We start from the raw sequence: 25,015 nt of genomic DNA, 5'->3' as shown, positions 1-25,015 counted from the left end.
GATGTGTGCCACAGTGGGCTCAACATGTCCATTAATGTTCCCCACTTGTAGACTGGGTTTATCCAATCTTTAAGACGTACACCACACTATTCCAAAGCCCTGGCTGAGCTTCATGGCTTGTGCTCCATGATATGGCTGCCTTCATACTCATCCGGTTTTTTCTCTCAGTCCACACCAATGTGTCAGAACGGAAGCAGAGCAAACATTCCCCTGTAATGTTTCATGTTGCAGTGGTGCATTTCTGTTGAATTGTCATTTCACTGCAGTTTCGTGTCACCGCAGAATTAACAATTTCCATAATTGTCCACAGCCTTGGAAAGTGAGGAGAGAATAATTGCAAGTACAAGTGTGAGACTACATTTCTTTATCATTTCCAAAAATGAAACTCTCCTGTCATTGAGAAGATGTTTATATACATCACCAGCATTCACCAAGGCTGAAACCAGGGCAGTTCCTGGTGGTGGTGTCTTTGCTGAATGCACATAGAATTCAGACTGAGAGCAAAGGATGCAATCATCATGTAGAAGGGAGGAAGGGGGTACTACAAGTAGTGGCAGGTGGGGCAGGGAGGGAGTAGGGAGGTGGTACTGGAAGTTGCAGCCTTGACCTTGGGTCCAGGGGAATACTGCTGGGGAAAACACATCAGTGTGGATGTTAGTGTTGGGGCCAAACTGATGCTAACTCCCCCAAACCTGTGTCCCTTCCTTCTCTCTCTCTCTCTCTCTTCCCCCCCCCCCCACACACTGTGTCCCTTCCTTCTCTCTCTCTCTTCCCCCCCACACACTGTGTCCCTTCCTTCTCTCTCTCCGCCCACTCTGTCCCTTCCTCTCTCTCTCCCCCCCCACACTCTGACCCTTCCTTCTCTCTCTCCCTCCCCAAACTCTGTCCCTTCCTTCTCTTCTCCCCCTCACTCTGTCCCTTCCTTCTCTTCCCCCCCCCCCCCCCCCACACTCTGTCCCTTCCTCAGACCATTCCTCCCCCTGCAGGGATCCAGCATCTTTGTGCATCTTGCTGCAATCCCCACCCGTGCGCTGTCCCCGCTAACGCAATGTGAACGAGTCGACACACAGGAGCAGCGGAGATGTCAGGGAGCTGGGGAGTCATTGGCGTTGACAGCATCGCCTCGGCAACCGCAGTCTTCCCCGCCGCACCCCCCCTCCCCTCCCCTCCCCTTCCCCTCCCCACCCCCCCTCCCCTCCCCTTCCCCTCCCCTCCCCTCCTCTCCTCTCCTCTCATTCAGTCTTTCCCACACCCGAGCTGCTCGCCGGCTCCTGGACACCGCAGCCCCGCCAGAGCGACGGGAACCTGTCGCCGCCCCCCTTCTGAGCCTCTGCTTCTGCCGTGTCCCAGGTAACGCTGCCGCCGTCTGCTCCTTCCACACTGGCAAGGGGAGAGTCTCGCCGGTCCCCGGGTCCACCCACGGGACGCGGGCCCCCAGCGGGAGGGTCCCCACGCATGTGGCTGCGGAGACAAAGAGTTGGGTGTCGAGGCTGCAGCTCCCGGTACCGGGAGAGCCGCCTGCAGTAACCCCGGGTGGGGGGAGAAGCCGGGGCGCCCCCTGCCAGCCTGAGCCCCTCCATACCGCCATAGGACTGACCGGCACCGCCCCACTGTCCACGGCGAGGGACGCCCCGATACCCGGGGCAAGGTGAGCGCTTGGCCCTGGGGTCTTTTCGTTCCGTCCCGCCGGCTCCGGCCGCAGCCGCTCTCGGGTTGTTGGGAACAACTTCCCCGTCCACTGCAACTGTGGTCCCCGGGCGGGGGACCCGGCGCCGGTGCATCTGAGGGGTTCTGGTCTGGGTGCTGGGGTTGTGAGTAGCGCCCTGGTTTGGGTGCTGGGGGGTGTGAGTAGGGCCCTGGTTTGGGTGCTGGGGTTGTGAGTAGCGCCCTGGTTTGGGTGCTGGGGGGTGTGAGTAGGGCCTGGTTTGGGTGCTGGGGGGTGTGAGTAGGGCCCTGGTCTGGGTGCTGGGGTTGTGAGTAGCGCCCTGGTTTGGGTGCTGGGGGGTGTGAGTAGGGCCCTGGTTTGGGTGCTGGGGGGTGTGAGTAGTGCCCTGGTCTGGATGCTGGGGTTGTGAGTAGCGCCCTGGTTTGGGTGCTGGGGGTGTGTGTAGCGCCCTGTGCTGGGGTGTGAGTAGCGCCATGGTTTGGGGGCAAGTTGTCTTGGGTTGGCCGGACCTGCTCGCTCTCTCTCTCTCTCCCTCTCCCTCTCCCCCTCTCTCCTACTCCCACCCCTGAGGGGCTGGTTATGATAAAAGGCAGAGAAAAATGATGCTGACCTCATGGACAAAACCTGGTTTAAGGCCATTTGGTGTTGGATCTGGAGGAATGTGGGGCATGTGCTGGGAGGTAGGACTGAGGTAGATCAGCCATAATCTTGCTGAATGGCAGAGATAGTCGTGATGGGCTGTGTAGGTTGTTTCTATCTGGCTAGTGACAGGTAGGAATTTGTTCTGATGGACAGGAGCTGATCATCGCCAATAATGAGATAAATCTCATGATCCAATGTACAACTTTTAGTAGGAATCTTACCTAACTTTTAAATGACCAATGTTGACAGTCTTCCCTGGTTAAATTGTGAGTTCCTCTCACAATTAACCAGATGGACCAGCACTTTGAGACCACAACTCTTGGTCTCCCAGTTAACGCGTGGTACCAGAGGCCTGAGAAAGACGTAGCCCACTCAGTCAAATGGATGTGACAATGCAATATTCTGAATCACAGTTTATTTTCATGGTCAACATTGATACCAGAATGGTTATTTAAACGTTAGGTGAGAATCCTAATAAGAGTTTCACGTTGGATCATAAAATTTATCTCTACGTCGGCAGATGATCAGCTCCTGTTGTCAGAACAGATCCCCACCTGGCAGCGGCTTTACAGTGTAAATATTGCTATTAAAAAAGTGCAAAAATTAGAGAAAGTGAGGCAGTGAGTTCATTGTTCATTCAAAAATCTGATGGCAGCAGAGAAGAGGCTGCTTTTGTACCATTTGTTGTTTATCTTCAGGCTCCTGTACCCTTTTCCTGATGGTCACAGAGTGAAGAGGGCCTGTGTGGTGAGGGTCCTTGAGGATAGAGGCTGCTTTATTGAGACACTGCTCTTGATGAAGTGAAGCTTGTGATAATACTGTCTGAGTTCACAAATCTCTGCATTATTTTTCTGTCTTGAGCGTTGGAACTTCCTGCCTGTTACCAGCCCACGCTTCTCCCTGTCCCCATCTTTTTATTTGGGTATTTGCCCAGTTCTTGGTTTTCCTGATGAGGGGTTTTCAGCCAGAGATGTTAACCATCTGTTGCCTTCCACAGATGCTGCCTGACCCACTCAGTTCCTCCAGCAATCTGTGTGTTGCTCCATTTTTGCAGTGTCTGCAGACTTTTTGTTTACCAACATTGTGATATTCCTGCCACTAGCCACGTCCTGCCATTCTGCATCATTACAGATGTAGCAGATTGTGTTCAGTTCTGGTTACCTCATTACAGGAAGGATGTGGAAGCTATGGAGAGGGTGCAGAGGATGTTGCTTGGATTGGAAAATAAGTCTAGCAGAACTAAGGTAAGCAGAGCTGGAGCGTAGAAGGATGAGATGAAATTTCATAGAGGTCTACAAGGTTCTGAGAGGCATAGATAAGGTGAACAATCAGCACCTTTTCCCTTGGGCAGTAATAGCAAACACCAGAGGAGATGTGTACAAAGTGAAGGAGGGAAAGTTTTGGGGAGACATCAGGGGTAAGTCTTTTACACAGAGAGTTGTGGGGGCTGGCAATGCATTGCCGGGGATGGTGGTGGAGGCTAGGACAATAGGGCCATTTAAGGGAATCTTAGGCACACGGATGAAAGAAAAACAGAGGTAGGGAGGGTTTAGTGTTTTTTTAGGAGGATAGAGTTCAGCACAACATAGAGGGCTGAAGAGCCTGTTTGCTATAATATTCTATGTAATATAACAAAACATGACAATCATTTGTATTTATATTATGGTGATAAATAATGTACCATGATACTTAAGAATAAATATCTGATAAGTGTAAAGGTAGCAGAACTGGTGACTGAAGGCTGGGACAGAGAGCTGTGCTTTGAACAAAGGACTTCAATATCCAAGTATTTCCTGGTTGGGAATTGATGTCACTCACTGAGTTTGAACTGCAGGTTCATCCACTGCTTACAGAGTTGCCTCACAAAGAATTCCAACATTGTGGAATATAACAGACGTGATATAGAAGTTCACTATTGCTATTTGCAAAATTCGTTGAAGGGCTCAGAGGTACAAGTCATGATTATACATGCATTTAGGAGCTTGCAATGTGAAATCTTTGGATGGTTATCATTGACGTTGAAAATGAACTCAATGCAGAGTAACAAAAGGGCTGGGTATCCTATAACACCCTGTTGGGAAGGTCACCCATTCTCTCCAGCATACTTGAAGAACTTGTTTCTCATTAGTGTCTAGAGCCTGCATAAATTGGTGAGACAATATTCACCCCTTTGTTGCTTGAAGCTAAAGCTTCATAGCCATAAACTGCTATTGTCAGATCAAACAGAAACTAATTAGATGAACTTATAAGGCAATGGAATTTTAAGAATCTCCCGGTGAGGGGATTTGTCATGGTTATGCCGAGATTGACTTAACGCTTTGCACGGCAAATCTTTGCATTCAAGATTTTCATCTTCTTGCCTTTTTCTCAAGATTCTTCACTGAGACAAACCATCTTGTGCATCCAACAAATGCCAGAACTGCTTTCATGCTGAGAGAGCCACAGTGCGGTGATATAATTTTTTTTAAGGAAATCATTTTAAAGTGACGGTTCCAGCAAATTAACAAACCTTCACTGTCTTCGAGCTGAGCCTCAAGATAGGATAAGATGTGATTTTATTGCAGGCAGGGTGGGGAACTGTGTCGAGGTTTAGTGTTAAGATAAGGAATGAGCCCTGCTGCAAGCGAGGCACTGCTGTATTTGTTCACAGCGTATCTATCACTTCATGGCAACTATTTCCAGGCCAAATCACTTCGCAAAAGTAAAAATCTAATTCCATTCTGATTCATTAATGAAAACATTGATTTAATTGTCATAAAATATTACATATTACACCATGGTATCTCAGTAAGGAACTGAGTTATGGCACTAGGGTTTATGTCGCTCTAAACAGAGTAGTTGGGACATTTGCACTCCGTGACATAAACATATTCTGGAATTAAAGGTACTTTCATTAAAAGTAACTCTGATACTACTGATTGTTGAACAAACTCCTCGGCTAAAATCTTTCTTCCTTACTCCATCTGGACTAGATTGGACTTCAGAAATTGATTGGTTAGCCAGTTAGCCCCGGGATAATGCTTGTTTGATTAGCTGTCAAGAATCTTGTATCTTAATTAAAATAAACTGATTTGAAAAATGACACAATAGGTGGCACATTTAGGGTAGCAGTTGGTCCAAGGCTGTTTCAGCGCCAGCGATCTGGATCCAATCAGCTGCTGTCTTTAAGGAGTTTGTACATTCTTCCCGCGTCTGCGTGGATTTCCTCCAGTGCTCCAGTTTCCTACCACACCAAGACAAGGGTCAATTGGATGGTATGAGCTCGTGGGCCAGAAGGGCCTGTTCCGTGTATATTTAAAATTTAAAGTTCTTCCTTTCAACAGTCTGTGCAACCTAAATCTTGGGGACAGAGTGTGAAGACAAGCAATACTCAGAAATTGGCATTAAATTCCACACAAAATCCCTGTTGGAGTTGAGGCACTGGAACTTAGCATCTAACTGGCTGAGGGTCTCCTTGATGCTGGGGTGGGGAAACACAGACTGAAAGGTGGAATGCTTTTGAAGTGTAATCGATGGGAAAAAATAATGTTTAACTTGAAAAGCATCTGACAGTGAATGTTATAGATCAGTGTGCCATAGAATGGTATGATTGATGTTCAAACATTTAGTAAACTATTGACCTCAAAGCTTGGGCCTACCTCAGCTCGGCATCAAACTGTGGAGGTTGTGACCACAGTTGAGGTGAGGTACATGGATAGGTACTGTCAATCATTCTACTCGGGGTGAGGGGTATCTGGAGATGGGATTATGGATGAGATGCCTTTCTACATGATGTAGAATATTACAGCACAGTACAGGTTCTTCGGCCCTCGATGTTGTGCCAACCTAGATATTCCTACCAAGGAAATACTAAATCCTTCCTACCTCGTAATCCTCTATTTTTCTTTCATCCATGTGCCACTCACGTGTAGCTGTGGAGGGGTTACTGGAACTAGGATAAGACAAGGCTGGGGAAGAAGAATGTCTCTGAGGATATTGGGGTGTGGGGGAGCTAGGAGGATGGGCTGAATGGCCAAATTCTGCTCCCGAATCCTAGAGACTGGTTGATGGATGAGTCGATTTTCTGCAGCATAAAGAAGCCACAAAGCAGAAACTCTGAATAGCGTTGAGCTTCTCTCTGCCCTTTCCATCATGAAATCAAGATTCAATTTATTGTCATGTAATAAAGTCAGGGTAATATTACATGGAATTTGTTTTTGTCTGCCTCTTACAGTCATAGAACGAGAAACAAAAGAAAGTCTCTTTCTCTCCCCCCCCCCAACCCGGAGTCACCGAGTGTCCATAGATTCGCCTCATGAGTCCAGTCCAAACCATCAACAACCCAAGCTCCAGATCAGAAACTCTGACACGATCAGGAAGCCTTCAGCTTCCTCATACCCTCTCATATCCCAGTTCCAATATCTCGTCCCCCTTCGGCCAGTCTTGAACCAGTCTCCAGCAGTCTGCAGTGGCCACAGTCACCCCAGCCTGCATGGGTTCCTCGCCTCGAGTTGCCAACAGCCCATCTCCTGTTCTTCAACACAGAGCCCCTCATTGGTCCACCACTGTGGGTCAAGCAGTCATCTGGAGTCTGAAGAGTGAAAGGGGTCATGGATTGGGGATAAAATTGGAGGGGAATTTATCAGGTGACTGGGATTTCAAAATCAGAATTTATTGTCATGAACATGTCATGAAATTTGTTGTGTTTTAGCAGTGTTAACAATGCAAATATTACAAGAATAACATTTCAAAAATAAATAAATAGATACCGTGCGTAAATGAGAGAAAGTGAGGCAGAGTTTAGTTGACTGATTATTCAGGAATCTGATGGCAGTGGGGAAGAAGCCGTCCTTGTGATGCTGAGTGCTCGTCTTCAGGCTCCAGTAACTCCTTCCTGATGGTGGGGCTCCATGAGGATAAAGGCTGCTTTTCACCGCTTGTAGATGACCTCGATGGAGTGAAGTCTGGTGCCTGTTATGATGCAGGCTGAGTTAACAACCCTCTGGAGTTTATTGTCCAGAGAGTTGGCGCCTCCATACCAGGCAGTGATGCAACCAGCCAGAAGGCTCTCCAGGGTTCACCTGTTGAAGTTTTTGAGAGTCTTTGAATGACATCCTGAATCTCCTCAAATGGATATTTGCCAAGGACTATCATGGTGTAATGATGGAGGTCAGTTCCAAAGGTGAGGGCCAAACCCACAGAAAGCAGCTTGGCTCATTATAGAATGGGGTAATTGAATGGCTTCTCACTGGTTCAGTCTCCACAGATGCTGCCTAACCTGTTGAGTCATTGTATTGTTCACCACCCAATTTCCAGAATTGGGCTGGTGCCCAGGGAAATGCTTAAAAATCCATGCGGCTCCACTGTGGGAATTTAACCTTTCTGAGAATGCCGAGCAACCGACACACTCAGAATATGCGACCCAGTTTTCTTTGCCAACATCGAGTGGAGCTGTGCTAGCACTGACATCATTCTCTGCATATTCACCACTCGTGTCATTGGTGTAAGTATGATTCATGGCAGGTGGGCTTGGGTGAAACATGATACTGCCGCAAAGCATTGACTTTCAGGACTTGTTCATGACATTAAATTCTGATTCTGAACGTTCAACTCAAAAACAGTTGGAATCTTCTTCCATTCCAGAAATAACTGGTTTGTATCTGTCAACGAAATTAACTGATCAGAGACCTCAAATATCGTTTCACAGACTTTATATCACACGATACATTGTGGAGAGTAGGCAGAAGTTTCCATTGCTATCTGATTCTGAAATTTATTTCTACAAGCACACATATTTGTACAGAAAGATAAACAAGCTGATACAGAAAATAAGAGTACATCATGGAATACACCTATCAAAAACTACATCAAGACCTTCAATTTTTTGTGTTAAAATCTTTGTTTTATCTAATATGAAAGAGAGAGTTAGTAATGTTCTTGTCTATGGTTAAGGCTACAACTTAGTTCTTGAAGAAGGACACATCAGTAATCTCTGTTAGCGTTAACAACCATTGCTAGTGCCCTTGACTACGGTAAGGCGAAACTTCTAAATGATATCTCGCTGAACAGACCCTGTATTAAAACAAGCTGTTCACCAACTATGTTAATGTCAGTGTCTTTCACAGAGTGACAGTGTCAATCTTCATAAAATTTCTTCCACAGTATCCCAGAAGCTGAAAGTCAACAGTGCAGTGTGCATGGATTTCTGGCCCCACAAGTTGATTCTACATCCTGCCCATTCAGTGGCATGTTCAGTCAAACTTTGATTTGGCTATTGGCTGAAGTGACAGTGAAACAGCAATAGGTTTCTCATTGATAAAGTGTTGATTTGGTCCCCTGACTGTAATGGGGGAAGGACAGATAAGAACAGTCTGCTCAATATTAGAAGCAGTAATAACATTGGGGGAAGGGGGTACTGGCAGAGAGCAAAGTCTCCGATCAAAATGGTGAATAGAAACATAAAATAGGAAGTCAAAGCCATTGTTTCCAATAATACAATGCAAACCATCCAGGTTCCTCCAGAGGAGCACACACACAGATGTAACTGACAGGTAAAAGAGCGGTCCAGACTGATGCAGAGTGATGTCATTATCCCCAAGCAGGGGAGACAAACGTGAGGCTTTTGAAATGCTAAATGCCTTAGAGCGAATCAGTATCAAGTCTGGTAGCTGGTTCTACTGGAAAGAAACATGGGCAACATTTCAGGGAAGGGCTGGTAAAACAGCACTGGAATTTAACAGATCTGGAAGTTGCTAACACAGCTGCATAGAACAGGATGAATTGCTTGGGGCAATGAGTCCTCCGTCTATCAACCAAACTCATCAGAATCTCGATTTATTGTTATGAAGATGTCGCAAAATTCATTGTTTTGTAGGAGCATTTCAGTGCAAATATTGCTATAAATTACATTTTAAAAATAAATTAATTATGCAAAAAATAGATGCAATGTCTGTGGTTCATTCAAGAATCTGATGGCGGAGGGGAAGAAGCTGTCTTTGAGCCACTGGGTGCTCATCTTCAGGCTCCTGCACCTTTTCCCCGATGGTAGCAGAGTGAAGAGGGCATGGCCTGGGTGGTGGGGGGTCCTTGAGGATAGAGGTTGCTTTCTTAAAACTCCGCCTCTTGTAGATGTCCTCGATGGAGTGAAGTCTGGTGCGCATGATGTCGCAGGCTGAGTTTACAACCCTCTGGAGGTTTTCCCTGTCCGGTGCATTGGCTCCTCTGTATCAGATAGTGTTGCAACCAGCCAGAATGCTCTCCATGGTATACTTACAGACGTTTTCAAGAGTCTTTGGTCATTTGGAAATGGCAAAAATACAAACGGTGAAATAAAGACGAAATGCAGGAAATAGTCAGGCCAGGCCATGAAGAAAGAAACAAGAGTTAACATTTCATTGGAAATTGACAGCCAAGGTTTCAGAAGAAATTCCTATGGTCACCACTGGTGAAGGACGGAAACCTATACTTGAAGCACAGTTCGGGGATTGGGTGAAGAGTAGAGGAGAACAAAAGCTGTTTGTACAGAGAAAAGAAAGTATATGGAGGAGGCAGGAAAGTGGAGGTGGAGTTGACTGTACCCTGATGATACATGGAGCTGCTCCAGAACTAAGGCCGTTATTGTCCTTCAGGTGCTTCAGATAAAGCACAAATAGACTCAGAATGCGAGACTGGCAACACCTGAGGAAGGAATGGAGCAGCAGACAGCACAGAAATGCTGGAGGAACTCAGCTGGCCTTGCAGTGTCCATCGGAGGTAAATAAAGCTATATTACTGATGTTTCAGGACTGAGCTTTTCAAGGTTACATCTTTACCTCCTATGGGTGCAGTGATATTGGCGGAGTTCTTCCGCTTTTCTGTGTTTTTAACTACAATCGCAGCAAACTTTAGTGTTTTGCTTTCCTAAGTTCCAGTGAAATGAGAAAGTCTGCAAACGCTGTCATTGTAGTAGTGTCCATAGGAGGGAAAGATACAACCCTGAAGAAGGGTTCAGGACTGAAACGTCCATAATATATCTAATCCTCCTATGCACGTTGTGAGAATTGCTGAGTTCCTCCAGTATTTTTGTGTTTATACTTGTGTGAAGTTCCAGTACTTGTATCTGTGTAAAATGATCCAAACGTTCCTCTGTGAAATCACAATTACTCCTGAAATATGTTTCACTGTGAACTTGGAGCTACATCTCTCTCTCTCTCTCTCTCTCTCTCTCTCTCATGATCCAATTTATTATCATAGTAAGAAAAAGTGTTGTATTACATTAAATTTATTTTTGCCTGCTGCAAGGCATTCAGATTTGCCACTGGCAGGAATTTGCGTGCCTCGTACAGTTCTTACTGTCAGGCTTGCAGTCAGTCAGAAGGCTTCTTCAGGTGCATTCTCCGCCAAGAATGCGCCTGAAGAATCAGATTCAGACCTGTGAATGGTCATTCAGGTGGCAGTGCTGAAAGAGCAGCACTGGTCATCTGAAAGGGACAGCTTCACGGGAGGCGTCTCGGAGTGCACTCCGGCTCCTGTCCCTTACGGCTGTCATGGTTGGGATGGCTGTCTGTTAGAGCTGGGACAGCCAGTGTGGGCTGTCAGCGCAGGGATGTCCCCACACTGATCTCACTGCCCCACTCTCTCCCCACAGCCCTATATCAGTCCCCACACTGTGCGGCGGCTGGCGCAGGCTGTCAGTGTGGGGACGTCCTTCCCACAGCCCTATATCAGTCAGGCCGCCCCAGCTCTAACAGTCCTCGTCGGCCGCCCCACAGTGTGGGGACTGATATAGGGCTGTGGGGAGAGAGCGGGGTAGTGGGATCAGTATGGGGACAGCCTGCGCTGGCTGGCCCTGCCCTGATGTCCCATTCTCCCCTCTGGTGCCCTGTTCTAGTCCTCTGCTTCTCTGGAGTCTGCAGCTCCTCATGGCTACTGCCGATTAATAGGTGCCACCAACTTGGGCGCAGGCCCGCGGTTGCGGGATTTCAACTAAAACTACCATCGGCTCCCTCGGCAGAGGGAGAGTGCAGAGCTGACAATCGACTGGGCGGCTGGATCCTGCGGGACTGCTGCATCTCCGCTCCCTCGCTCTCCACGGGTTTGCACCAGCGGTAGCACCTTCTCTCTCCTTCCCCCACCCTCCCACCCTCGTCCTGCTTAACTTTAACTTTTCCCTCTTTTACAGGCTGCTGTTACTCATTCCAGTGAGACATGGTGAAACCTGGATGCAACTTCTCTGAGAAGACCGAGAAAGAACTGAGGGCAGACGATGGGTTTGACAACATCCCCTTGTTAACTCCACTGGATGTAACTCAGCTCCAACAATCCATTCCTGAGAAGGTACACAGATTCTCGGTCAAATGAAGAGAGGTCACAGCACTGGTGGGCAGGAGGCAGCTCACACTTATCCATGAATTACACATTAATTAGGACAGAGATTGCATTAATTCCATTGGTTTTAGAAAGAATTGAAAACTGCTTTCTTTGATGGCTCAACCCTGACGTGAGCGACCTGCCAACAGTTTTTATCAGTCTGGAAACAGGGCAGGAAATGAAATGAAAGGGGGCCACAGACACTCCCACAGTGCAGAGGCTGAACTGGGGAAGCAAAATATTTGAATAGAATACATAGCAAGAACAGAAGAAGATGGTGTTAAAATACAAGGGCAGCCTGATGAAGCTTGCTTTCATAGTTGGAATGAGGTGCGGGGGTGCAATAAATGGGCATGTTTCGGTGAATCTCCGGAGGCCATTGTTCGATTTCAAGTCTGCTTGAATCTCGATTTGATGAAGGGTAGGGCACTGAGGAGTGCGGTAGAACAGAGGGATCTGGGAATTCAGATACAAAATTCTCTGAAATGGCATCTCATTTGTAAAGAGAACATTTGATACATTGGCCTTCGCAAATCAATGTATTGAGTATTGGAGTTGGGATGTTATGGTAAAGTTGTATAAGATATCGGTGAGGCCAAATTTGGGGTATTGTGTGCAGTTTTGGTCACCTGACTACAGGAAAGATATCAATGAGATAGAAAGAGTGCAGAGAAAATTTACTAGGATGTTGCCTGGACTTGAGGAACTGAGTTACAGGGAGAGGTTAAACAGGTTAGGACTTTATTCCCTGGAGCATAGAAGAATGAGGGGAGATTTGATAGAGGCATTTAAAATTATGAGGGGATAGACAGAGTGGGCTGCAGGGTGATCAAGGTGGCTTTTCCACTGAGGGTAGGTGAGATACAAATCAGAGGACATGGGTTAAGGATGAAAGGGGAAAAGTTTGGGGGAACAAGAGGAGAAATTTCTTCACACAGAAAATGGTGGGAGTGTGGAACGAGCTGCCAGCTGAAGTGGTGAATGTGGGCTCAATTTGAACATTAAATAAAAATTTGGGCAGGTTCATGGATAGGAGGGGTATGGAGGACGATGGACAGGCTGCAGGTCAGGTCAACTAGCCAGTAAAATAGTTCAGCACAGACTAGAAGGGCTGAAGGGCCTGTTTCTGCACTGTAATGTTCTATGGTTGTATGGATAGAATGGGAGTCTGTGCAATTGCAGAGGCTGCCGGAGAACTGGAGGCTCTGCTCATCTGCCTTTCCTACAAAACTCTTACATTGAAATAGATGCATCTGAGAATATTTTCACCACGTTCAACCCTTTGATTTCTAATGGTACATGTAATTTTCACATCATCTTTTCCCTCCTCTACTCCTCTATCTGCTCTGACCGTCTGGTTCCCGTTCCCATTCCCCTGCAAATCTAGTTTAAACCCCAAGGGCAGCACTACAAAACCTTCCCACAAGGATCTTAGTCCCCCCTCCAATTCAGACGGAAACCTTCCCATCTGAACAGGCCCCACCTTCCCTGGAACAGAGCCCAATGATCCAGAAACCTGAAGCCCTCCCTCCTTCACCATGTCTTTAGCCACACGTTAAGCTACATTCTCCTCTTAACACGTGACATGTGTAGCAATCCTGAGATCACTACCCTGAAGGTCCTGCCCTTCAACCTAATGACAAACTCCCTTTTTGCAGGACTTCATCACCCTTCCTACCTATGTCATTGGTCCCTACATTGACCACGACATCTAGCTGCTCACTCTCTCTCCTGAGAATGCCATGAACTCGATCTGATTTTTCTCGGACCCAGGCACCAGGGAGGCAACAGACCATCCGGGAATTTTCAATCTCTTCCACAGAACCTCTTATCTGTCCCCCTAACCATGGAATCCCCTATCACTATAGTTCACCTCTTCTTCTTCCTTCCCTTCTTAGCCACAGGACCAGACACCATGCCATAAACCTGATCACTGTGGCTTATCCCTGGTAGGTTGTTTCCCCCAATAGTATCCAAAATGATATACTTGTTATTGAGGGGGACGGCCATAGGGGTGCCCTGCACTACCTGCCCTTTCCCTCTCCTGACTATCACCCATCTACCCTCCTCCTCCTTCCTCCAAGGTGTAATAGTGTCCCTGTAACTCCTGTCTATCACCCCCTCTGCCTCCCAAATGATTGAGTTCATCCAACTCCAGCTCCAATTCTTTAACTCGGCTTGACAGGAGCTGTAGCTGGATGCCACTCTCGCAGATTAACTTGTCAGGGATACTGCTGGTTCCCTGATGACCCACATTCTGCAAGAGGAGCATTCCCCTGCCTTGGCTGGCATTCCCACAGTTTATGAAGAGAGGAACAAAATATTTGATATCTAAAGCCTACCCTTACCAGTGCCCACCTGCTGAATCCTTTTTGTTCCTCAAATAGGGTGTCTATCAGCAACCTGAGCTCCAGACCCAAACCTCTGACATGATCAGGAAACATTCAGTGTGTGAGGCCCTTTGGGAGCCCTTCGTGCCCTCAGAACCCTCTTGAATTCCAGCTCCGATGCCTGGTTCCATGTGGGTCCCCTGATCGCCGGTCGCCCGCAGGCTGTGTGGGTCCCTCAGCCACTGAGCCTCCCACTTGTCTGCTGCTGTGGTCACTGTCCTGTAGGGTCGTCTCCCCAGTTTCTCTCCACAGGGAACTCTTGTGCAGCACTCGTCACAATCGACAGGCACAGAGTTGTGCCTTGAGCTGGTCTCTTGGAGAGAACCCTTCTTTCCTCACACCCTGATCAGCAGCAGGTGGGGTGGATTGGCTCACAGCTGGATCCTGGAATTAAATTGAACTACAGTGAAGGAGGCCATTCAGTCCATCCATACATAGCAATCTAGATGGAGAAGGTAGAACATTGCTGAATGCAGACTGGGAGACCAAGGGGAAGGGACAGGTGGGTGGTGGATTCCATTTCACTTTGGTGCTGCTTGGATCTGAACTCTTTAACTTTTATCCAATGCCAAGGTCATCGTGAAGACCAGAACAGAGTATCAGATCCAGCCGAAAAAGAAAAGAGAGATGCATATCCCTGGAATTAAGAAGCTCAACATTAACCTTTACGATGAGGTGTCGGAAAAGGTCAAGGTAAGCTGCATGACCCATTTCCCGACTGTCCAGTGCAATGTGTTCCTCCTTCATTGCCAGCTCAATGATCCTGCAAACTCCTCACCGGAAGTTTCATTTTAATTTAGACATACAGCACAGTAACAAGCCCTTCTGGCCCACAAGTTTGTGTCACCCAAATACACCAATTGACCTACCACACCAGTACATCTTGAAGGGAAGAGGAAACGGGAGAACCCATGCAGACACTGGGAGAACATACATACTCCTTACAGCGTTGGATTCAAACCCTGGATCACTGGTGCTGCAAGGGTGTTGCTCCGACCATAATGCTAACCATGGTGTTGATTTGTTCCCTGTAGCTCACTGGATTGATCCTGATTACCATGGTGTTCTTTGCCTGCCTCCTAATGCTGGTCATGTACAAAGCATTCTGGTATGATCAGTTAAGCTGCCCTGAAGGATTTGTATTTAAGGTAAGCACACTGCCAGCGTTTCCACAATTCCCACACACAGCTGCACTGATTTGGGACAGGCTTGGGAACTTGGTGGGGCAGAAAGACTTAGTTTCAGTTAAAGCGTTCAGATGTTCTGTTCTCGGAGTTTGTAATAAACACGTCTCGAGGAATGCATTTGAAGGGTTGGTGTTATGAGGTTCTCACATGTAGCGAACAGGAGAGAGTGGAGATCATGGGGAGCAAGGAGGGGTGAGTAGGGACGGGGGAAGGTTCACACCAAGCAAGTTGGTTCAAGTCTTGCTGACTGGCCCAGAACAAGATGAACCCTTACAGCACTGGGGTAATCGGAGAACAGGAATCTGTGGAGTGAAAGATTTCATTTACTTCTGCTAGCTGAGTCGTGAACCATGCCCAGTGTAATACAGTGTATAATATCAGAGCCAATGTCACATTGGACAGCATAGTGTAGGTCTGATAAGCTATGGTGAACCCACCATCCACTGCCACCCTACATTGTACCACATACTAATGCATTAATAGTCTATTGTAAAAATGGTCTAAAATGGCATAACATATAATTTCACACAGTACTGATATAGTGGACAACAGGGCAGACTTTGGATCCTTCCTCCAACACTGGACTATCTACTGCATTATGTTGCAGTGTTGTAAAATATTGTTTAATGTATGTGTAATCACTGTACAGTACACAATGCAGCCCCCTCCCTTTACAGTGCCATTGTTCACTTAAACACTGTTTTCACTGTGGTGTACAATGCCATCATGTACACAGTACCAACATATCACAGCTCGTTCTCCATGTCCTGCCCAACTGTTCAAAGCAGAGCTCAATGAACATCGTCCACAGTGTGCGACCACTGGCTGCAGTTACTGGAGGTGTGTACAGTACCAAATGCAGCAACATTCTACAATGTGTCGTGAACTGGGATTCCTTTGTGTTTGGACAGACCCACATTTCCATCCACTACTGATCTTCATCCCAATTCGTAAAGTTGATTTGATTGTTATTGTAACAAACTAATTTAACATGGCTCCCCTATATTTCCTTAATGGGTGGAAATATATGATTTGGAACTAAACTTTTCCTGTTGAATAACTATCTCTTTCAGCACCACCTCAGAGGGGTGAGAATTTAGACCACTTACTGCTTGGGAGCGAGGTAGATGAGCTCAATTCTCTCAAATACAAATGCTCCATTTCACACAGAATAAACGAAGCTGGCTGTTGTCTCCATAACTTGATTCCTTTAGGTCCTGGGAGATCTGAAGGACACAAACATTTCTTGAAAGCATTAATTCGGAAACTAAAGGATGGCATTTACTTAGTGATACGAGGCAGTAAATCCCTTTAGAGATAGACCTCAGTCAACCAGTCTTGGTCCTGAAGCCAGCAGGACTCAGCAGGCCAGGCAGCATCCGCGGAGGGAAATGGTCAGTCGTCATGTCGGGTTGGGATCACTGGGGTAGGGAGGTTGAGAGAAGGGGATGCTCCTCAAATTATGTCTGCACTTCATCCCCGTACTCCTGATCTATGACCGCCCGGTGCAGAGGAGGGGTCGGCTGTTTGGAGGATCTCCTTGCTGGATTGTCGCTGGGTCTGGCCACAGGTCAAGGAGGCAGGGATTCGAGGGGGTGGGGCAAACTGACTGCCTGCCCCCTTTGGAGTTGTGTCCGGGCCGGTGCAGTATTGGAGTGGGTGTATGTAGTGTCCGAGGGGGCGGTGGGTGAGTTCTGGGAACGGAGTTAAATTGTGTTTGAATTTGATGTGTAATACGGTGTAATAGAGAGGTGGTCGTGACTACAGCTTCTTGCAGGTTTTTGCCACGTTAATGGTGGTTTTAGTTGTAGTTCTGTATGTGTTTTGTGTCTTGTAGTTTTAAAAGTTGTATGTTGTATAAAAAAAAGAGGAAAGGCATTCTATTCCATGCTTTTCTCTTCGCCCACCTGATGGTCTCCCCTCTTCCTGTCTCTCCACCTCTCCCATCAGTATCCTATCACCTTAAACCCTCTCACCTGTACCTCTCCATCCTCCTTTCTAAGTATAATATCTCCCCTTCCCATGACATCTTGAGAAAGGGTCCCAATCGGAAATGCTGACTCACCATTTCTCTCCACGGGCGCAGCTTGACCCACTGAATCTCTCCAGCTTTGCTTTGCTCTAGATTCCACTATCGGCATTTTCTTGTGCTGTTCTCATATTTGCTGATGTTTGGCCCTCTTGATTTATACTTTTAATTAAAATACACCAATAATAGTTTGGCACAGATTAGATGGGCATCCACATGGCATTTAACACGGTCTCACATGACAGGATCTTGTCAAGAAGATCAGCACACATCGGATTCACTCGTGGCTTGATGGGAGGAGTCAGGGGGTGGTAGAATGGTTTGTCTTTTATATTAGAGACCTGTGATCAGGCATGCAGCAGAAATTGGTATTGGGTCCACTGTTGTTTGGATGAGAACATTGGAGTCCTGGTTAGTAAGTTTGCAGACAATACCCAGGGCTTACTCAGTGAACAGCATGGTCATGGGATGCAAGTTCATGGTTCTCTAAAAGCAGCAACATGGATGGACCAGGTGGTGAGGAAGAGTTGTCCACCTCACTTTGGCATTGAATACAAAAGCTGTGCAAGACATTGGTGAGACCTACCCTGAAGTTATGAGTGCAATTCTGATCACCGTACAATAGGAAGGATGTGAGGGTGGGAAAAGATTCATAAGGGCTGGTGGGCTCAGGATGTGAAGAGAGATGGGCTGAACTGTATCCCCTGGAGCAAGGCAGGCTGAAGGGTGGCCTTTGTTGAACTTAAAATCATGAGGGGGATGGATGAAATGGCTTGTCACATGGTGGGGTGTCTAAAGCTGGAGGGTGCTGTTTAATGTGAGAGGGGAGAGTTCTAAAGGGGACCTGATTGGCAGGTTTACACTGGAGGATGCTGGCTATGTGGCATGAGATTCCCAAGGAGTGAAAGATTGAGAGCACTTACACAGGTACAATGTACAGATGCAATGGAAATCTTGCTTGCTGCATTCGATCAGAATCGGGTTTATTGTAATGAATGTGTGTCATAAAATGTATTGTTTGTGGCAGTGGTATTGAGCATTACAGATCCAAAATTGTAAGATATCACAAGAGAAAAGTGTGGTAGCGACCATTGTGGCAAAGTTACTTTTAAAAAAAAACAATTCAAGTTTAATTAAGACACCACATTAGAGAAAAAATAATTATAAAAGGAAGAGAAGAGAAAATGAACAATATATACTCACAGTTGGTTGGTTGAAAGTTCAAAAAATATATTGTGTCAGAAGTACAGACAGATCTAGTAGGACTTGGCAGAATAATAGTTCAGCATAGACTAGAAGGGCCGAAGGGTTTGTTTTCTGTGCTGTAATATTCTATGGATCTGCAGTTCGATCTTTGCTCCTGGAGTAGTGTTTGGGTGAGGTGGAAAAGTTCAAGTGTTTGATCGCTGCTGGAAAAAAAATGCTGCTCTTGAACTTTTAAGTGCTGGACCAGGCTTCTGTACCAGTGAGAAGAGATTGTGACTGGGAGGGAGGGGGGGGGGGTGTCCTTGATGATGGTGCCATCTTCTTGAGGGAATGCATCACACTGATTGAGTTGAAGTCACAGAGTCTGGTACAATTACAAGATTAAAAGATATTTTGGCGGGTGCATATAGGAAGTGAGCCAAGTGCAGGCAAACAGGATGAGATCAGGAAGATAAATTGGCTGTCATGTACCAGTTTCTGTACTGTATATGACAGTCACATACAGATAGCTGGTACGTTCTCGGTCACCATTGTGAATTCCTGATTGTCACAAATGCAGCATTTGATTGAAAGAACAGCTAAACTGGAAGGAGAAATTCAGAAGGATTGGGGTAGCATTGTGATGTTCTCCCAAACTCCTGGAAGCTTACTTATCTTGTCCTTTCACGATGTATGAGATGCATTATGATGGGAAACTGTTTGACAATTCATGATTCATCATGGCAATAGTGGTGCAGCAGATTGTGCAAACTAGTTCCCGCCAGAAGGTAAATTTCTAAATTATTCAGGGGAAAAATCTCTGTTGGTTAGGGTAAACCTTGAGATTTGTTGCACAGTTGTTGTGTGATTGATATGTCTAGGGTACCAGTGAGGTGCAGTGAAGATTTCTTACATTTGTTTATGGAGCAGAGTCCACAGACCCAAAGGAGCAGAATGAAATCCCTTGTACATTTGCTGTTAATATCCCAGGTGATGTGGCCCGTCATTTATATAGTTATGCCATGTGAATGCCTTCTATGTGGCCAGCAGAGATAACAAAGTGTGAGAGACGTGTAATATTTGGATCAGTTGCATATCTTCCACGTTTACTGAAGGCAGGAAAACAGTCAGACAGGCTGACTGCCTGCCCCTCTTTTGGGGTAATGCCCGGACCCATGTGTCATTAGATGGGCATGTGGTATCTAAGGGGACAGTGCGATGGCCAAGTTCTGGGAGTGGTTTCCCCCAGGAGATGGAGAGTATTGTCGATCGGAATAATGGGATTTTAATTTAAAATGTAAAATGAATATACCAGAGGGGCGGTATTGACTTACTGCCAAGGCTGGATTAAGGCCAACTGATGCCCTAAGCACAACCCATCAATGGTTCCTTCTCAACCCTTCCATTTCCTTCCTGGCCAGACCCCACAACTATATTAAAAATAACCTGAATATATATGTTATTTTTAAATGTATTGTGGGAGCCCCTTTTTGTGCTGCACCATGGTAAATCCGGCACTCGAAAAAGCTCTGTGATGCCCCCTTCCCCTGGTGCCATGAGCATCTGCTTATTTTGCTTAATGGTTAATCCAGGCTTGCTTACCACCTATCGCAAATTGCTTCTTTTCTCTGTTAATGTAAGTAAGATGTAGTTGTTATGTATAGTTTGTGTTTTGTAAGGTTGCTGTTGAAATAAATGTTTAAAAAGGCAGGGAAACTGGGCGAGATCTTCACGGCCGCCTTCACCCGCGTAACAGCTTGTTCCGACTTCTCCAGAGCATGGTCCAACCCGGAGAATCTCAGTGAGCCCTGCAGCCGTCCAGCAGGGATTGTGCTGCCTCTCGCCGGGTTCTCATGGTATATTCTGTTTTCTCCGCAGCACAAACACTGTACCCCCACAGCTCTGGAGATGTATTACTCTGAGCAGGAGGCAGGCTCCCGCAGAAGCCTCTACACGGTTATTAGCCACTTAAGTCAGGCTAAGAGAACCATTCCTGATCTCTCATCACCATGGTTACCAGTGCTTCCTGCCTTGAAAGGACTAGCAAAATCAAAGGAAGAACCTAACAACCTTTATCAATAGAAGATTCAAGAAAGAAAATAAATTAATCTCTTATTTATTGAAGTACTCAAGCATTATATAAATCTTCTTACCAGGAACAAATCTTTCTCTTAAGGATGTGCATGTGTGTGGAAGTTGTGTGTGTGCTAGTTTGAGTGCAAATGTGTGAGAGTTTACCTCTGCAATATTACAGGTCTGTGCACACGCCTAGTGTGTGGTTATTTGTTAACATCTGTGTAATAGTGATAAGAGAGCACTTGTCTGGATCAGAAAGAGTGTGCTGTTGTTGACCTGAATGTGTGTTGTTGAATCAGGGAGAGAAAAAGAGCCACAATCAAGTCACATAATATCATTTGCCCAAGCGGGTTAACCATATAACCATTTACGGAGCGGAAACAGGCCATGTTGGCCTTTCAAGTCTGCACTGGTTCACTGATTTTGTGCGCCCTCTTCAGGCATTGGTGATTTGAAGTGTAGTGTATCTTTGAGAATTTTAACATCTATTCATAGGTACTCTGTACTTTGGATGTGAAATCTCATATTAAAATATTCAAGAACATTGGCTGTGTGGGAGAAGCCAGTGAGTGGCCGTGGACAATTACTTCTCAGACTGGAGGCCTGTGACTAGTGGTGTGCTGCAGTGTGTTGGGATAATTTGCCTAGTCCTGAAAAATCCACCCCAACTCCATCGATAAAAAGCAGCAGGGTTGAACTGGAAGAGCATTTTCATATCACTAGGCTTCAGAGCCCAGATTGTAAAGGCCCGTGGAAATGAATTGCTGATTCCTGCAATGCAGGTCAGGTAATTTCGGTCCTCGGAACCCACGTCACTGATCAAAATGCTCACCAGTAGTGCTGTGACCATTTCTGATGGTTTGCATCATTTCACCTGTCCCCAATTCCCAAACACTACCTCTCCATCATTGCACATTCAAACTTGAAGGCAACGCCTTTGATCTCTTCTTGAACCCAGAGGATGAGGGAGTGCATGAAACGAATGGTTTGAGGTCAGAGTTTACAGATGAGAAAGATGACAAGATGATTTGCAACCGCAGCTTCAGTTGATAATTTTTGTTCCAATGGCCTTCGTCAAACACTCAGACTCGCTTGTGGCCTTGCTCTGGTAATTGAACGAACCATGGGTGGGACCTCCTTATCAGCACAGCTCCAAGAGGGGGAACTTTCCTTGGATAACAGTGCAGAAAGCAAATGGATCATCATCCTGCAGATATTGGTTGACTAATGTGTAAACAATCATGTTTATTTCCTTATATTTATTAAAGTGACATGTTGTTTGAGTTTTGCCTTCCAGATTTCCCATTAAGAGGGCTAATGTCTGCTGGTAACTGGTGTGTACACTGAGAGGCTAATATCCACTGGTAACTGGTGTGTGCACTGAGAGGGCTAATGTCCGCTGGGACACTGTTTGACCTCCAGCATTCTGTTTTAACATCAAAGGGATTTTGTCCTCACAGGACTGGACAACTCTGCAGTGAGAGCTCTGCCAGCAGACACTGCTACAAATTCCACAGCCTCATACTATTCATTTCACATCTTTATGGTTCCACACTGTGGAGTTCTCAGACTGTGCCCTATAGTGGCATGTCTAAAGCTACCTGCAGAACTCGTATGCCTCAGTCGATATTGTGTGTGCCAGTCTGTGTTTGCTTTCACATGAAAAACCTCACATTCATGCTGGCAGACATTACACAGAGCACTACTAAAATGGTTTGTAATTGGATGGGACCATTTATGTTAACAGTAGATTCAAGTAGAATGAATAACTTGTCATATTAGATGCAAAACAATTATTTCAGTCACGTAGGAAATCATTGGAGGAGAAACTGAATGGGCCAGAGTCTCTGGCTAAAGGGAGTAAAGGACACTTTCTGTACATCTGGTTTAGGAATAGATCATGGACAGAGGTGTGTGAAGAGTTTAGCCCAAAGCACACAGGAACTCTGAGCTATAAGTTCAATCTTGCTTCTGACCACCGCCTCCCACGTTACCAAATAAGTCCATCTCCTCAATCCATCGAGTAGTCAGTACCAGTTTTTGCAAGAGTGCTCATGTCGGGATTTCCTGGCTCTGCACTCCGACCTGATCTTTATAAACTTCCTTTCCATGGATGCACTCCGACCCAAGGACAATGTGGGCTGTGTGGCTTCAGGGGATCACCAGTGTTCAGTCCAGCTTTGGGTGGGTATCTGAGAACATGGAGCAATCTGCTCAAAGCTCTCCACAAATTGTTCTGTAGGCAGGTTAGGGATAAAATCTCCCCTGCCCGGTTGTGGTACAAAGTGTACTGATGAACAGAGCTGGCACAGAAAGACCAGAAATGGCTGCATCACTGCATGAATGTCAGACTGACCTGCTGTGGAACTAATCCATTCATTTCTCTCTGCAGTATTCACTTGCAAGGCATGGTACAGGAGCTGACAGATTTTTAATTACGTTGCAGCAGGTCACCTTTGTTTGTCTAAAAATCAAATGAGATGTTGCTTCCAATAAGTGTAATGAGCTTTGTAATACTGTTGTGATATCTCTGTCAGCATTTGTCTTTGTATCAGCCAGTCTGTATGACACTTAATTTAGCAACACTTTGTATGCTCTTATAGATCTTGTGATTTTCACATTGCTACCAGCACGTTAGAGTGTTTGAAGTGCCAAATGAAGACAGTGATACCTGCTCTGAAACTAATAAAATGAATAGACAGTTTTCTGTTCAGATACAAGTCTCTTGGCTTTTTAATACATCTGAACAGTTGGTCCAGAGCCCTTTGTGTCTACATTAAGCAGTAGCCAGGGCCACTGCTGTAACATTGGAGTCAAGGAGTGAGGGTGGCAGTCTTCACCCACAACTTATCAATATTAACTAGAATACTACAGCACAGTACAGGCCCTTCAGCCATCAATGTTGTGCCGACCTATAGATTCCTACCAAAATAAACTAAACTCTTCCTACCTTGTAATCCTCTATTTTACTTCCATCCATGTGCCTGTCTAAGAGTCTCTTAAATGCCCCTAATGTTCCAGCTTCCAGCACCACTCCTGGTGAGGCATTCCAGGCCCCCACAACTCTCTGTGGGAAAAAAAACACACCTCTGATGTCACCCCTAAACTGTCCTCCCTCCACTTTGTACAGATGTCTTTTGGTGTTTGCTACTCCTGTCCTGGGAAAAAGGCATTGGTTGTCCACCTTATCTACACCTCTCAGAATCTTGTAGACCTCTATTAAGTCTCTTCTCATCCTTCTTTGCTCCAAAGGGAAATGTCCCAGCTCTGCTAACCTTGCCTCATAAGACTTGTTACCCAATCCAGGCAACATCCTGGTGAATCTCCTCTGCACCCTCTCCATAGCTTCCACATCCTTCCTGTAATGAGGTGACCAGAAATTAACACAATATTCTAAGTGTGGTCTCACCAGAGATTTTTAGGGGAATTATCAAAGAGGAAACTTCATAAAGATGTGGGAGAAAGGAGGAGGGTTATGCTGAAAGAGTTGGTTAAATATGGAAGAAGTGGTCCTAGACTTAATAGTATTAACTATATTGGCCCAAATGTAATTCCATGATACTGTTCAGGGGGATCTGGTGTCATTGTATTACATAACATGGAATGTTACCAGGTAGGACCATCGAGTAACAAGGAGGCAAATGGAATATTGGCCTTTGGCGGTAACAGAAATGGAGCATTAGAACAGAGAGGTCTTTCCATAACTTTGTAGGACATTCATTAGATCACTAGTGGAATACTGCACCACAGTCTCTTTAAGGAAAGACATCTTTGCATTGGAAACACTTCAGAAAAGCTGGACGTGGGGTGAAGGGGTAGTCTTCTGAGGAACAATTGAGCAGGAGCTGAGTGTAGGAGACTGATGACCTCGTTGAAAGCTGTAGGATTCTGACAGGCCTTGTCAGATGATAGTGAGAGGGAGGGCCTGTGCAGAGCAGGCATTTGCTCCACAGTGATGAGATTCTGCCTCTGCAGGCCTACTCTCTGACTCTTGCAAATGTTCCTTTGAGAATGTTAAAAATATTTTGCTGTCTGCATTCATAAAACCAAATAACATCCATATTCGCAAGACCCAATATGCTCATTTAAACTGACAGGTACAATGACAGCAATATCTCACCTTCCTCTTAGTGCCATTGACTCAGAGTTGGTGACTATGGAAGGGTGAGCGGGCCCAGCCTGTGGAATAGTGCTGTACCGGTCATCTTCAGTAGGATTGCAATGAATCAGCCCAGGGCACTCGGAGAATGGCACTGCAAGCAGCTCACGGCCAATCCTGGAAACTTTGATATCATGGGGTACCCAGAAATCTCAGTGTTGGGCCTGGTATCCCTTGGAAGATCCCCATGGGGTTGTCCCTCAGAGCACAGTTGAAAACTATGGGGCATTGTTCCAGATTATTCTTTTAAGACAGAGATGAGGAGGAATTTTTTCTCTGCAAGGAAGGTGAATCTTTGGAATTCTCGAACCCAATGACCTGCGTAGAGCCATACTGAAGGTAGTACTGGCTAAC

The 25,015-nt window shown here is 46.0% G+C and overlaps 1 protein-coding gene across 3 annotated transcripts; it reads left to right on the top strand.

The window, feature by feature from the left end:
- The first annotated feature begins 952 nt into the window (after nucleotides 1–952).
- Nucleotides 953–23,206, top strand: caly (calcyon neuron-specific vesicular protein). 3 transcript variants are annotated; one of them, XM_069885304.1, is made up of 5 exons: nucleotides 953–1,350; nucleotides 11,448–11,602; nucleotides 14,599–14,718; nucleotides 15,060–15,173; nucleotides 20,305–23,206. In XM_069885304.1, the coding sequence occupies exons 2-5, from the start codon at nucleotides 11,474–11,476 to the stop codon at nucleotides 20,506–20,508; spliced, it is 567 nt and encodes a 188-aa protein (XP_069741405.1). In that variant the 5' UTR covers nucleotides 953–1,350; nucleotides 11,448–11,473; the 3' UTR covers nucleotides 20,509–23,206. The 3 variants fall into 3 exon arrangements, with proteins under 3 accessions (XP_069741405.1, XP_069741406.1, XP_069741408.1); XM_069885305.1 differs by lacking the exon at nucleotides 953–1,350 and adding an exon at nucleotides 1,375–1,648; XM_069885307.1 differs by lacking the exon at nucleotides 953–1,350 and adding an exon at nucleotides 3,474–3,552.
- The last annotated feature ends 1,809 nt before the right edge of the window (nucleotides 23,207–25,015 follow it).

The sequence above is a fragment of the Narcine bancroftii genome, chromosome 6, assembly GCF_036971445.1.
Source record: "Narcine bancroftii isolate sNarBan1 chromosome 6, sNarBan1.hap1, whole genome shotgun sequence".
Taxonomy (NCBI): Eukaryota; Metazoa; Chordata; class Chondrichthyes; order Torpediniformes; family Narcinidae; genus Narcine; species Narcine bancroftii.
This window is presented reverse-complemented; position numbering and strand designations above follow the sequence as displayed.

Coding starts and splice junctions, on each gene's coding strand:
- caly (XM_069885304.1), top strand. CDS start 11,474: ATGGTGAAACCTGGATGCAACTTCTCTGAGAAGACCGAGAAAGAACTG. Junction 11,603..14,598: donor AACAATCCATTCCTGAGAAG/GTACACAGATTC, acceptor TCCAATGCCAAG/GTCATCGTGAAGACCAGAAC. Junction 14,719..15,059: donor AGGTGTCGGAAAAGGTCAAG/GTAAGCTGCATG, acceptor TGTTCCCTGTAG/CTCACTGGATTGATCCTGAT.